The following is a 13,627-nucleotide window of genomic DNA, read 5'->3' on the forward strand; positions in this document are numbered from 1 at the left end:
CTGAGAGTATTTTAAGCTAGTAAAAATCCATTTGTAATTAACATATCCTCTGATTTTCTTATTTATTAACCATAATCCTAGAAGATTGTTCCAAATTGCTTTTCAATTTCAAGCCGATATTAAATTGTCTGCTACGAGGCTTTCCTTAAACCCTTAGTAATCCCATGAAAACAAATCCCATAAATAAAAAAAACGAGTGGGGAAACATTTTCATATAAAACCTGCGGAGGACCAGTTCACCCTCGGATGTTGTTAGACATGAGCGTGTTATGGGTGTATTATCGCTGGGATGCGTGAAATATTATCTTTGTCACACCTTTTCCGCCCCCAAGTCACCCACACAAGGACAATCTCTCTTGCTGGCAATCATACATACATATGTACCTTTACATGTACTTTTCCACCCCTAATGAGGGATTGCAATTCCATGCGGCTCGGGCTGTTGCTAAATTTTTTGTCATTCCTAACTTTTCTTTACCTTTGGGGGAGAGAGAGTGATAGCGAGAGAGTGCTAAACGGGCACGCTGTTGCTTCGGCACACGCCGCACTGTGGCTAAAAATTAATTAAAACTAGGAAAAAAATATCCAGGCATAAACTTGCCTTGATGGAAAATTAAATTTGATTAAATAGTTTCTTATTATGTCTGGATTTCCCAAAGAAAGGGCAGATGAATTCTTATAAGTGACCATTATTATGTGACCATTTTATGCCATTTTTTTTTTATATGTCCAACATCATATTTGTATCTGCGTAAGGGGGAATATTTTTGGGATAAACAAACACACCAAAAAAACGTTAAACACAAACAAAAATGTACAAGTATTACTGATCTGAAAAAAAGATTTTTGAAACACAATACAATTTAAATTTTAAGACAACAAAGAAATGAAATTTTGTGACCATCCGAATTTAATTAAATTTTAACTAAAGTAACTAACAATTTATATTTTTGTAGTTTTTTATACTGTTTTACCTAGCTTAAAAGTAAAGCTTGTCCTACTGTTCTTCTACTTGACCCACTGTGTGCTATTTACCAGTGACGTCACGGCTTTAGCTTTCGGCTTAGCACACTCCGGCGGATACAGATATAGATAGAGAAAGGCGGAGCGGAGAGATTGAAAGATAGGAGGGAAGGCGAGAGAGCCACTCTTATCAGCGGGCGGCATCGACAAATCGAAGACAAAACAAAAAGCCGTCATTAATCCCGCTGAGAAAGTCGAGCGCATCGCTTGTCGCACGGAATGCTGTCGCTCCTTTTGGTTTTGGCCACCCTCGCCAGGATCCACGCCCACTACACCAGTGGGGATGTGGTCTACCACCCACTGCCACACTTCTGGACGGGCGTGGGCTTCTGTCCCGCCGGACGGATCGATCACAGAGGGGTTAGCTCCGCCCTGGGCGATCCTGCCCTGCGGATGAATCTCCGACAGATTGCCGCACTGCCCGTTGGTGCGGTGACCCACATTCGCATCCACTGGCTGCTTGAATTGGTCGAATTCTGGCAGTACGACCAGAGTGGAGCTCCGATTTATGATTACTCCAAGTTCGATGACTTTATTGATTTCCTTTACGAGGAACTGCGCTTGTCTCCCGTGCTTGAGTGGATGGGCAATCTGGGTGGGGTTTTCACGGAGAACCCCCAGCAGCAACCTTTTTACTGGGAGCACTTGGTAAAAACCACGATTAACCACCAGTTGGGTAAGAAAAAAATAAATACACCCTACAAATATATCTTCATTGTTTTTCTTTTCCTATAGCAAGACATGGTTCCGCGAGATTGGTTAACTGGCGCTACGAGACCTGGAACGAGCCGGACCTTCGTGGCTACAATAAACTCAATCTTACGTCTCAATCCTATCTGGATTATGTTCAAGCCGTGCGTCGAGGTCTCAGTAAAGCTGGCAATCTGGACACTCTACCCATGTATCGGGTTTTACGAGGTCCTGCTGGACTCTTCAAGGACCTAAATAAACATCCTCTTTGTTGGAAGTTGTTGGAGCTTTGTAGTCAGCGGGTGGTTTATTGTCCAATCGATGTACTCACGTTCCATCGAAAGGGAATCGAAGGTACTGCCACGGAGATCGTGAATGGTTCGCTATCTTTAATGGCTAAGATCTACGGGGAGTATCCGAATCTAAAATCTCTACCGGTGGCCAACGAGTAAGTGGTTCAGACAACTATTTACAACATTTTATGAACTATATTTTTTACATTCCATTTATTTATCTTATCAATTATTTAACAATTTCACAGTGAGGCTGACCCAGTGGCTGGATGGAGTACTCCCCGGGAGTTTCAGGCGGATGTTCGGTATGGAGTCACTTTAATGTCTACAGTGATGCAGTACTGGCATGCAAAACTAGTTGCCGGACCACTGAGTACCTTGGAATCGATTAGCCACGACAACGCGTTCCTGAGTTACCATCCCCACGAGTTCACACAGCGTACTCTCCTAGCCCACTTCCGGATGAACAATACAAATCCACCGCACTCGCAATTCATTCAAAAACCAGTTTACGCTGCCCTTGGAATGCTGGCCAAGTTGGGAGGCCGGGCTGCCGATTTGGAACTGGTCAACATGGACACCAAGCACAGCGTGCAGGTCCTTCGTACAGTTTCCGGGGGAACAGCTGGTCCTGGTCAATATATGGCCACCATATTCCTTAGTCCCGAGGAAGCTGGTCCTAAAATGACAGCATTCCATCACAAATACACGCTGAACATGTCCATAGCGAACGAGTCAGCATTTATTACGGAACTTCTGGTTCCCCAGACCACGGATCCGTATCACGTGTGGCAACAAGCGGGAAGTCCATCGTATCCCAACGCCACTTTGAGGGAAGCAATGCGAAGGGCGCAGACACCAAGGCTCTACGAAACGGGACCGATTTGGCAGTACAACAGCGAGGTGGTTATCAACTCCGCCAGCATTCCCTTGCCCTGGGCGATGCTTCTCCGGGTGTGTTCCGCTTCGTGGCCTAAGCTGCGACGGCCACAGCAACTCTCCATCGTGGAGGTTACTCATCGTGAGGTTTTCATCACCTGGATGGAGCACCCCAAATCCACGCAGTGCCTTCTTAGCTACGAGGTGTGGTTTAAGGAGCGCGACAGCATGGGCTTATCCGCCGAATGGAAGCTCATCTCCCGTGATTGGCACCTGCCGTATCCGTCGTTTCAGTTTGCGCCCGGAGAAAAGGGAACCGTCAATGGTGAGTGGAGAATTTAATAAGAATATAAAATCCGTAATTTGCCAACGACGAAATATAAAGATTTATATTCAAATTCAAATCAAACTGCGTTAAATTTAAAACGATTTATTGCATGTAAATGTATGTTTACAAAAGCTACTTTTTTCAAATTTCAATTATTTTATGATATAAAAAGCATTTATCAATGGACCTCAAGGCAAATGTTTTTCATTTTCTTAACAGGTTTCTATAAGGTTCGTGGAGTGGATGTTTTTAATCAAACGAGCCCGTACTCGCAAATAGTGGAATACCTGGAGTTGTAGTTGAACAAACCGTTTATAAATCAAAAGAACATATTTAAAGTGCAAGCAAACATAATCAGGCTTCGGCCGGGCGCTAATGGACCTCCTTCTACTCTCTATCTGTCTCTCTGGGAATGGACTGACTTCACCGGCACAATCTTCTGGACTTGCGCCTTCGCCTTAACGCCGGCAATATCTTATATACATTATATATATATATATAAATAGATATATTATCTGTGTTGTGTTCGTAATACATATATGCCTTTATCCTGCGAGGGAATCGGCGAAAGCGTACATATATATTTTTAATTCCCTGCGGGGGTATTTACAAAGGAATAATTTAGTAACTTAATCGAGAACAAACGCGAAGAGACATGTTCTAGTAAAACAATATAACATATTCTTCGCTTTAAGCAAACTATTAAAGATCTAAGTCCATTTTAGCCTTAGGCGTCCAGGACCAACCACTTTTCGTTGATGTGCTCGATTTGCTTGGTGAGGATGGGATTGCGAACGCGTACTTTGACTTCAAGTTTGCCTCCCACTTGCTTGCGGCCATCCATTAGCTATTTTGGGAAGTAAAAAATACATATTTATTTGTATCACATAGTTTATTTATTATTTTATTACTTACATCGTACGTATCGTGTATATCACATTTCGTCTCCAACGGTTGCAGCTTGACATTTACGGTTCCAATCAATGTATCCGAACGCAGGAACCCTCTGAAACAACACAGGGGCAGTTTACGACTTAGTCCACAACAATCAATACTGCAGCTATTTTTTATGCACGATATAAAACGCGTAGCATTGGATGAGTTTTTTTTTGCGATTTGTTGGGAATTGAGGCGTAAAGATTTTGAAAAATATTTTATTAAAATGATCCACGTGAAAATATATGAAGTTCAATGTGTATACATGTTTTGTGAAGCCGTGACTGGTACGATACTGAATACTGGACCAAACGAACATGCTGAGTACGGGAGATAATTAAATTATAGCAAATAAATTTTGAAGCTATACGAAAAATATGGGAAACAACAAATTAAGAGAGTATATTCTCTACAGCCTTATTAAATCGTGTACTAATTGCTTACAAATCATATTACTCCTAAAATATTTTCAATTATTTAAAATAAGCTTTTGTTTTAAATATCTGAATTCTTATAAGATCACACGATTACATCTAACGACAGCAGTTAAGTTTCTTTTTTAAGAATAGAGTAAATGAGCTGAAATTATACACTACCCCCTTCCAACAACAGCGTGACTTCCTTAAATAAATAAATGCGCTTGATAAAAATTATATACCACCTGTGTTAGTCGAGGTTAATATGCATGTTAAGCGACTTAGTACGGATTAAATAATTGTGCCAACTTAGTTATGTTTATTACATAAAACTTACCCTCTGGAATATATTTCAAACTTAACGCCGTGGCGCTTGAAAATTCTCTGGAACTGGCGGTTACCTCGCTGAATCTCAACTTTGAAACGCTCATCGTAATCTGGACTACTGGTGTCCCTGATAACATTAGTTTTTGTTTTAAAAGATTCATCCTAAAAAAATGCAAATTAGTTAATACTCGAAATAACAAGTATAAGTTTCAAACGCACATTAAGAAGGGGAAACTCTACGCGGACATAGGTGTCGACGTCCTTTGGATTGGCCACGTTGTAGTGGATTCCCCGAACCACAACAATTTCCAGTTCACAGTCCGTAAGGTCCGTGTTGCAATGCACAATGTTGAAACTTCGCTTCTCATAGTGAAACTTTGGCAGTGGTTCATTCTTTCGCTTTGAGTATCGCACCAAATCCAAATCTTTTTGGACTGTCAAGGCCAGATTTTCGAAACGATTCATGCCTGCAACATCGCCCATTGCCTTGTGATGGTCTCTGGTATTCTTGCACATCATCAGCTGCTTGGCCAGCTGCTCCTCCATACGAACACCAATCTCGCAAATGTCATCGTTGGGATCGCATTCTTCAGCGGATACAATAGCGAAGGAGGCTTCCAGGTTGTCGCGTTGGGAAGGTGGCACCGGTAGCTATGATGAAATAAAAAGCTTTAGCATAATAAACACAAAAATCAGTACTAATCTTACAGTGCTGAGATCCACTGGTAACCCACTGCTGGCCGCATTAAGCAACGAATCAAATCCCTTGAAGATTTTCAGATACTCCTTGGCCTGATCAATCTCTCCCGCTTTTTTGGCCTCGATAGCAGCCAGCTTAAACTCCTTTTGACGCTCGAGAAGCAGTTTCATTTGTTGCTCGGCGAGATTGTTCTTCTGCTGATTGCCAGAAGTGCGGGTGGTCAGCTCCTTGGCTTGTGGAGGAGAAGGCGCTTTTCGAGGAGCTGTAGGCGTAGTTGCACTGGAACTAGAAGGAGTTCCCCCGGCAGATGTACTTGCCGTTGCTGGCGGTGATGTGGGAGAAGTACGTAGCAAAGGAGTTGGTGCTGCTGGAGCTGCATCCCCCGTGGGCAGGGGACCGAAACCGGGCGGAACAGGGAGTTCGTCATAAGGCACAGTTTTGCCCGCCTTGTACAATTTAATGGCATCTTCGTATTGCTTAACAATCCTTCCAAAGCGCCTTGCCTTTCCCGAATTGTTTTCTGCCTTGGCAGCCGCCTCCACGGATTGATACTTTTCCAAACGTTGCTGCAGAGCCTCCAGCATGTTTGTAGCTGCAGCTGGAACAGGAGCAGGTGCAACAGGTGCTGGAGCTGGCTCAGGAACAGGTTCAGATGGCGCTTCCGGTGCTGCTCCCTCCTTCAGCTTGTTTAGGAATTCCAGGAACTCAGCTGGCGGAGGCGGCATATCGCTGAGATCAACTTCTTGACCGTCTTCACACATCTTTACCACAACATCAAACTGTTTTACCACTTTGAGGAACTGAAGGGCAGTGGCAGTGTCCCCACTTCGTTTTGATTGCAGGGCGGCCGCTTTGTATTCGTTTTGGCGACTGCGCATTTGTGCCACCAGAGGATTTGGAGGAGTGGTAGGTGCCACAGAGCTGGTGGGAGCCACTGGTGTAGTCGGAGTTGGTGGAGCTGGAGCTGGCCGATTTGGAACAGGTGGAGGGGAAGCTGGAGTAGAAGCGGGTGATTCCTGTGCAGCCTCCGGGGGAGCCTGTCCACCAGCTGGCTTTACACTGACTTCCGGCGGAATATCATCCACGTTGATGGGCTTGCCGGCTGCAGCCTGTTTATGTAAATCCTGCAGGGTCTTTAGACCCCTTCCAAAACGCCTTGCCTTTCCCGATTCTCCGGCAGCCTTGGCATTCGCTTCGGCTAGCTTGTACATTTCGAGGCGCTGCTTAATGATGCTCAAGGTGTCCACCGTAGTAGTGGGCAAGAAGGTTTGGACGGGCTCCTCACTGGCAGATTTTGGTTGGGCTGCAGACTCCTCCTCTGGCTCCTCTACTCCTCCAATTCCACTTAGCTCGCCCAGCAAATCCGAGTCGTTTTCTAGGTCATCATCATTATCGTCGTCACTCACGTCACGCAAGCTGTCGGCGATCATTTTGTCCAAGTCACTGGCGGGGACTAACTTTGCTTTCGGTTTGGGTTTTGGCCTGGCTCCTCCGCCGGCGATGGCAGCCAGTTCCGCCTCCAGATCGCTGTCGCCACCGTCATCGTCTCCGTACCCAGCGCTGGGATCAAAATCATCCGGGATTTCCGTAAGGCCAAACTAAACGTATGAAACGAGAGTAAGAGTGTAGCCGATGACTCATAATTAATAAATAGACGGATCTAGTGTTTGCTTTTCGCCTTACCTGGGATAAATCGTGTTGCCTTCGCTTCGCTGGCTCTGGCTTCTTTCTGGCGAACATTTTTAACTAATCAGGAGCTACAATTTATCAAAAATATGTCTTCAAAGCCTTTAAAATCCTTACTTAATTGCGTCGCAACTGTTGAGACGCAGACAACAATAACAGAATGTTTGTGGGGATCACGGTGGCTTATGTGGAGGTGACGCAGGAAAACTCTTCACATTACTGACGTCACTAGCACAGAAATTCTCGAAGATAAACATTTATGGATTTGTTTCAAAAATCTATAAGTCATGTGACAAATGTTATTATTTTTTAAAGTCACATATTAAAATAAATCGGTTTTACTAATAATAAAATATTTTATTTAAGCTCTCAGAATCACACAAAATACATTTTAATCCACCTTCTAGGCCGTAATCATGCGGAGCTAAACTTTTACCGGCAACCAGGGCTGCCACAGGCTAACAGGTACAGGGCTGCTCAGCCAGCTGACTAATCGATAGCTCGCCAACTATCGATATCAAGAGCCAGCGCACACACAGGGCAAGAGAGTTTGCGAAAAAAAAAAACCTGGACAAAAAGCCTCAATTGATTGCGAACAGATTAGCTTGAGGAAGCAGAAGTTGCCCGTCGACTAGTGCCGTGAATTGCTCCAACCATCTCTACCGTGGCGACGCCGAGAAGCTAGCGAAACCTTTGCCAGTGGTGTTCTCCCACCATCAACCTCCTCCAACTCCGTCTCTTGGGGGGCCAAAAGGTAGCAGAAAAACAGCAGAGACTTCGCGACGAGGGGCGCGCGACAGCGGGGATTCGGCCTGCTGGGTTTAGTGTGGAAACAAACAAACGGATCGGATTCCGGGTCCGGATCGGAGGAGGAACGGGGTGTGGCTCGCTAACTGGGCAGCAGCTTGGCAAACAAAAGCATCGGAGGCGGCAACAAGTAGGCGGCAGGCATGGACGTGTCGCTCACAGAGCCGGAGACGCGCTTCTACAATGAGTTGTTTCAATGCTGTGACGTAGAGAAGACGGGCAAGGTGCCTATGCTTAAGGCCACCGAGCTCTTCCGCTCGGCAGACATTGCCAACGAAACGGTGATTGAGGTAGGTCCACTTCTCAGCGATCGTGAGTAATTAATTATCTGGCTGTGGGCTTTCAGATCACTGGCCTGGCGGGGATTCCCTCCACGGCGCTGCACATCTCGCGGACGCAGTTCTACTCATGTCTAAAGTTGATCGCCGCCCATCAGGCGGCCATGCCGCTGCGCCAGGAGCTGATTTTGGCCACGTTTCCGCTTCCACTACCGCACTTTAGCTGGAAGGAGGCGGTTACAGCTCCAGTGGCTGTCGAAAATGGACTGGCCGCCCTGCCACCGCCGCCGCCCACAGACAGAAGAAACTCGCTACGCCGTAACTCGCAGCAGGAGCAGCTGCAGGACACCTCCGACGTACCCAGCACCGACTCCGAGGTGGAACAAAACGAGTCCGTGGACGAGGCGACGGGCCACGGACGCGGCACCGATGGCAGCGGGGTCGTCAGCAGCAGCAGCCGAGAGAATGTCGGGGTGCGTATCTCTATCTTATCATGTGACACATGCAAATAGGCTTGCGAGTGACCGTTCCGCGACCACCACTTATCTCTTTTAGCGTCGTCGAGGGGGCGGTGCCGGTGGTGGTTCACCCGAAGCCTGGAGCACAAACAGTGACAGTCCCACGCCGACCAACAGTGTGGCCGAGCGACCCTGGGCGCAGGACAACCTCTGGCAAGGACTGCTTGGCGACGAGCACCGCCAGCTCCTGGGCACCGAGGAGGAATCCTCGGATCGCCACAGTAGCGATGACGAGGACAACGAAAGCGAGCTGGTTACTATTTACCAGATAACTCCGGAGCAGCGCGAGTACTATAACAAGCAGTTCAGGACGGTCCAGAGGGATCCGCATGGACTGCTTTCCGGCCAGGCAGCAAGGTTAGTAAACGATATTTTAAATCAAAATTAAAAATATAAATATATCTAAAATTGTTTTGTGATAGTTCCCTTATTTTAAAACATTTTAATGTTTTTCATATTCCTTAGAATCTTTTTCGAAAAGAGCCGCATTCCGGTGGAGGAACTACGTCACATCTGGCAGTTGTGCGACGTTACACGCGATGGAGCACTGAGTCTGTCCGAATTCACCGCCGCTATGCACCTGGTGGTCCTAAGACGCAACAACATTCCGTTGCCCACCAGCCTGCCCAACTGTTTACATCCGAACGTACTCCAAGCGGCTGCGACTGCCAGTGGACAGGGAGTCAGCTCTTCGTCGTCAGTGGCGCTGCCTCAGGAGCCGCCTGAGGCTGATCTCCTGCACTTAAACGACGACGATGAGGACGACCACACGGACAATACAGTCATAGCCGGCAATCTCAGCGGCGGTAGTTCTACCAGCAAGCCGCGACCCAATGTGCCCAGTGACAAGAACATCATGAATCTGAGCAGCATCTCCACGTCCTCGCAGGCGAGCAACAGTTCCAGACGTGAGGCCACACCGCAGAACTCGTTGGCCAAGAACCGTAGCATCTCGAACTCGCCGAGTGTGGAGAAAGCGGTGACAGCAGCTGTTTCCTCAACGGCGAATGCTGTAGACTCGAGCAACGCCTCCAGTCAGTGGACAAAGTTCAGCGAATCTCCCACAACAAGTGCTGCTCCGGTGCAGTCAAATTCTGGAGCGGCACCTGTTGTCGCCGCCGGAGCAGCAGCTCCTGCCGTCTCTAGTCCCGGACTCAAGCCAGCTTTGTTCGACATGAAGCGCTCTGCCCAGGACGTTGTCTCCAATCCGCAAATCCTGCACCCAGTGCCGTTGAGAGTGACACCCATTGGTAAGGAAAATTATTATTGGGAGTCCTTTCGAAGGCAAACAGTTTTTCTGATTTATGCAATTGTTTCAATATTTTACCACGAAAACCAAAATTCCTTGGATTTTATTTTATTCTTTAATTATATTAAATCAAACATTTAGGCACTGCCATCGCTTCCTCCGCTGACTCATCTAACGACAACGAAAGCGTTGTGGTGCTGCGCGAGGACAGTCCCAAGGCCATCTCTTCGTCAACAGTCAACAATCAGTCATCTGGATCTGCTGTTCCAATGGGAGTATCGGGCTCCCATCGCGAGAGCAGCGATCTGCGTGCCATCCAACGGCCTCAGGCCAAAAAGCTGCCGGCCAAGAACAGTGCATTGCCACCGCCACCGCAACGTGAGCCAAGCATCGGATCTAGTGGGCCGAGTGAGCCGCCGGAGCCACAGGCTGCTTATGTCGTCTCATCTTTGGCATCCAAGAAGGAGCCACCACCATTGCCGCCGCCGAGGCCTCACCGCCATGCGCGAAGCAGCAGCCTGGACTTGAACAAGTTTAAAATGGGCACAACGGGTGGTGCCCAGCAGGCGGAGGTGAGTTATGGCCTATTGTCCGAAGATTTACTCAACTTGTGTATTTTAATATTATCTGTGTTGTACTATTGGCCCCGGTCATTACAGCCTTGCACGGGAGGATATGTCATAGATATGCAAATATCTTTCCCTCGCAACGCTTTTTAAATTTGAGATACGTGATTTCAGTCTCTCCATCCTTCTGTCCTTTCCAAAAACTATTTGTGGTTTACTCTTGCAAAGAATAAAAAAAACGTTGACGACGTGTTTTTGATTTCCGATCAAACCCAAAACTAAATGTATCGTCATACTTCTGATAGTAACAAATAAAAATACGATCCTTGCGAAGTCTTTGCAAGGGTATTTGAAACTTCGGTTAGTCGAAGTTGTGTACCTCTCTGCTACCTTTGTGTGCTGTACTTTTTAACTACCTATAACCTGTGAAATGTATATAAAATATGCAACCCCACTCTTTGTTAAGATCACCGCGCAGGCCAGCTTCGATATGCAAACCTCAACGGGTTTTGCCGATTTCACGCACTTTGCCGACGAAGGCGCCGCGAACGTCGTAAGTCCAATCCTTAATGTATGCAACTCGTAAAGCATTCCACCCAAATTGGCCGTAGCTCCATTAGTGTCTTGTGTCCAAATTCAGTAGCTTAACAAAGTAATACACCCACCAGCCATTCAATCTGACTAATCTGCGGCTAACTTGTAGGTGGACGAGCAGCAGCTACACTCTTTGCCGCCGGCAGCACCGCCTCCACAGGCTGCAGTTGTGCCTCCTACGAGAATTACCCTTCAGCAGGCTCAGCAGCGCGTTTCCGCCTTCGAGGTCTATCGGAAGCCACACACACCTCGCGGATCGCAATCTCCGCCCCAGCAGCCACCACCGCCGGCTCCAGCTGTGGGAGCTGGGGTCACCCAACCCGGTCAGCTGCCCAGTGCCGATAGCTTCGAAAAGCGGGTGACTGCCATTAGCGATTCGTTGCGCCACGTGTCCTTCAAACAGGGTCAGGCCAACACCACGGAGGTGCTGCAACGACTGCGCGAGCAGAACAACTCGCTGCTCCATCTCTGCAACGATTTAAGCGACGAGCTATTAAGCGTCCAGACGCGCAAGGAGGAAATGCGACTGAAGTTGGAGGGACTGGCCGCAGGTGATGCAACTGGGCGGACGAGCTCCTCGATATCCGCCCCGGTGACAGCGAATGTGACCGGTGGATCGTCTGGTTCGGCAGGACCTTCTTACACCAATGTTTAAGCAGCGATAAAAAATCATGTTTACTAGGGTGAATCGATTTGTTCGGCAAGAAGTAGAGACAATTTTTTTTTGCGTTCTCTCTTTGCCAAAATCTAACATTCCTTCTTAGGTGTTAAAAATGTTTTTGTTCTTTTATTTTTAAATTGCGCATTGGACGGCATTATTTATTTTTCCCCCAAATTTCATAAGACAAAAAAAGAAAGTTCACGAAACCTAATTGAATAATTAGTACAATTTTTGTAAATGTATACATTTTTCTTTCCAAAAAGAATTGGTCACGTTTGCTAAGAGATCAAGATGTTTTAGGCAGTGTTGAATCTTGTTTTTGCACTCTAACAAATCGATCCACCCTAATTGTTTAACAATTATTTTGTTGTTTATGTATGTTGCAAGCACAATTAACTAATTGGAGTATTTAACCAGTGATAAGACTGAGCAAACATTTAAGCTTCTGACCGAAATTTTCGTCAAAACCGCTTTTTCTTGTGAAAATGCGAAAAGTATGTGGGCAAACAAACCACAAGATCTGCCAACCTCAGCATTCTCGGTTTTAAAGATGTTTACTCAAAAGTTTGTTTAGTCTGTGACTGGCGTAAATACCCCAGATGAAGCTGGTACCGCGTCCGTTTATGCATTGAAGTTGCTAATTTAATTTGTAGGCTAGTTAAATCTCAAGAACACAAACAAATCATGCGAGAACAACAACAATAATGCCGCCTCTATAGATATTTATGCAGATCGATATATATATATATAAATATGTATATGTATATTTAGAGATATATGTATATGCGCTTCTCCTAATTGTTACGAGTAAATGACACACAGTTCTTTCGCTTGACAGCCACCCGTATCTCACCCTCACCCTAGTGATTAATGAAACTGCCACAAAGTGGTCCAATCCCAGCTGTAATATTTCCTGCTGCGAAGGCATTTTACTTTCCAATTTGCTATTTATTAATTATTAATTTGTGTATGCCTCTAAAATGTCCCCTTCTATTCATTCCGGCAATGAAAACTAACAAAGAAAACAAAAAGAATCACAAAATCGAACCTAAAAAAAAAATAAAAAGCCAGGCTTAATGTTTAAGTATTAGTAAAAAGTAAAAAAAAATTCATTTCCTTGAAAGCTTAGCTTAGGTTTTTCAAAAAAAGTATATACATATTAATATATTTTCTATCTGTATAGTGTACACAAAAACACAAACTACTTGATATTATGTAAATTTACCAAAACTTCTTTCTACGACTAACGAAGAGGAAACAAGATTGAAACAGGAGACAAATTTAATTTACCCGGACCACTAAATGTGTACGTATATGCTAACTTCGAATTTATCAGATATACCGGCATATATCACTTCTTTTGCATACTTAAACCACTAGATGTATGAGTTTTTCTTCGACTTGTTAAACATTTTCAATGATCTACCACACACAATCACACACGAAAAACGAAACAAACAAAATGTAATGAAAAGTAAAAGTGATATTGAAACACTATGTAAACATATTATTACGTGGCTGCGTAATCAATGTGTATTGTTTTGATGGATATACATCTCTATGAATAAAGATAAATGTATTAAGTTGATGTTAAAATGCTAAAGAGAATGCAATAAAAAAGAAAGTGCAACGGAAGTTTCTTTTGATTTTGAAAGAAGCGCTTGCAATGGCGTTCA

General features: G+C 45.4%; 3 protein-coding genes across 6 annotated transcripts; 2 read left to right on the top strand and 1 right to left on the bottom strand.

Annotated features, from left to right (window-relative positions):
• The first annotated feature begins 1,091 nt into the window (after positions 1-1,091).
• Positions 1,092-3,788, top strand: LOC108100080 (alpha-L-iduronidase). The gene is made up of 4 exons (XM_017203821.2): positions 1,092-1,699; positions 1,759-2,161; positions 2,255-3,210; positions 3,433-3,788. The coding sequence occupies exons 1-4, from the start codon at positions 1,243-1,245 to the stop codon at positions 3,510-3,512; spliced, it is 1,896 nt and encodes a 631-aa protein (XP_017059310.1). The 5' UTR covers positions 1,092-1,242; the 3' UTR covers positions 3,513-3,788.
• LOC108100078 (coiled-coil and C2 domain-containing protein 1-like) lies at positions 3,284-7,464 on the bottom strand. 3 transcript variants are annotated; one of them, XM_017203819.2, is made up of 7 exons: positions 7,396-7,413; positions 7,276-7,338; positions 5,601-7,190; positions 5,112-5,543; positions 4,903-5,054; positions 4,129-4,273; positions 3,284-4,060 (listed from the first exon to the last, which is right to left on the bottom strand). In XM_017203819.2, exons 2-7 carry the CDS (start codon positions 7,330-7,332, stop codon positions 3,941-3,943), a joined length of 2,496 nt encoding a protein of 831 aa, XP_017059308.1. In that variant the 5' UTR covers positions 7,333-7,338; positions 7,396-7,413; the 3' UTR covers positions 3,284-3,940. The 3 variants fall into 3 exon arrangements, with proteins under 3 accessions (XP_017059308.1, XP_017059307.1, XP_017059309.1); XM_017203818.2 differs by having other exon boundaries at positions 7,276-7,464; XM_017203820.2 differs by having other exon boundaries at positions 4,129-4,219; positions 7,276-7,463.
• A 313-nt stretch (positions 7,465-7,777) lies between these two features.
• Positions 7,778-13,581, top strand: LOC108100040 (ralBP1-associated Eps domain-containing protein 1). Of its 2 annotated transcripts, XM_017203763.2 has the most exons (7): positions 7,778-8,375; positions 8,432-8,836; positions 8,919-9,238; positions 9,347-10,131; positions 10,272-10,702; positions 11,163-11,249; positions 11,400-13,581. In XM_017203763.2, exons 1-7 carry the CDS (start codon positions 8,229-8,231, stop codon positions 11,943-11,945), a joined length of 2,721 nt encoding a protein of 906 aa, XP_017059252.1. In that variant the 5' UTR covers positions 7,778-8,228; the 3' UTR covers positions 11,946-13,581. The 2 variants fall into 2 exon arrangements, with proteins under 2 accessions (XP_017059252.1, XP_017059253.1); XM_017203764.2 differs by lacking the exon at positions 11,163-11,249.
• The last annotated feature ends 46 nt before the right edge of the window (positions 13,582-13,627 follow it).

Source organism: Drosophila ficusphila, unplaced genomic scaffold, assembly GCF_018152265.1.
Source record: "Drosophila ficusphila isolate 14025-0441.05 unplaced genomic scaffold, ASM1815226v1 contig_855, whole genome shotgun sequence".
NCBI lineage: Eukaryota > Metazoa > Arthropoda > Insecta > Diptera > Drosophilidae > Drosophila > Drosophila ficusphila.

Coding starts and splice junctions, on each gene's coding strand:
- LOC108100080 (XM_017203821.2), top strand. CDS start 1,243: ATGCTGTCGCTCCTTTTGGTTTTGGCCACCCTCGCCAGGATCCACGCC. Junction 1,700..1,758: donor CACGATTAACCACCAGTTGG/GTAAGAAAAAAA, acceptor CTTTTCCTATAG/CAAGACATGGTTCCGCGAGA. Junction 3,211..3,432: donor AGAAAAGGGAACCGTCAATG/GTGAGTGGAGAA, acceptor TTTTCTTAACAG/GTTTCTATAAGGTTCGTGGA.
- LOC108100078 (XM_017203818.2), bottom strand. CDS start 7,332: ATGTTCGCCAGAAAGAAGCCAGAGCCAGCGAAGCGAAGGCAACACGAT. Junction 5,055..5,111: donor TAGAGTTTCCCCTTCTTAAT/GTGCGTTTGAAA, acceptor GCATTTTTTTAG/GATGAATCTTTTAAAACAAA. Junction 4,274..4,902: donor TTTGAAATATATTCCAGAGG/GTAAGTTTTATG, acceptor CATAAAAAATAG/CTGCAGTATTGATTGTTGTG.
- LOC108100040 (XM_017203763.2), top strand. CDS start 8,229: ATGGACGTGTCGCTCACAGAGCCGGAGACGCGCTTCTACAATGAGTTG. Junction 8,837..8,918: donor GCAGCCGAGAGAATGTCGGG/GTGCGTATCTCT, acceptor TATCTCTTTTAG/CGTCGTCGAGGGGGCGGTGC. Junction 9,239..9,346: donor CTTTCCGGCCAGGCAGCAAG/GTTAGTAAACGA, acceptor CATATTCCTTAG/AATCTTTTTCGAAAAGAGCC.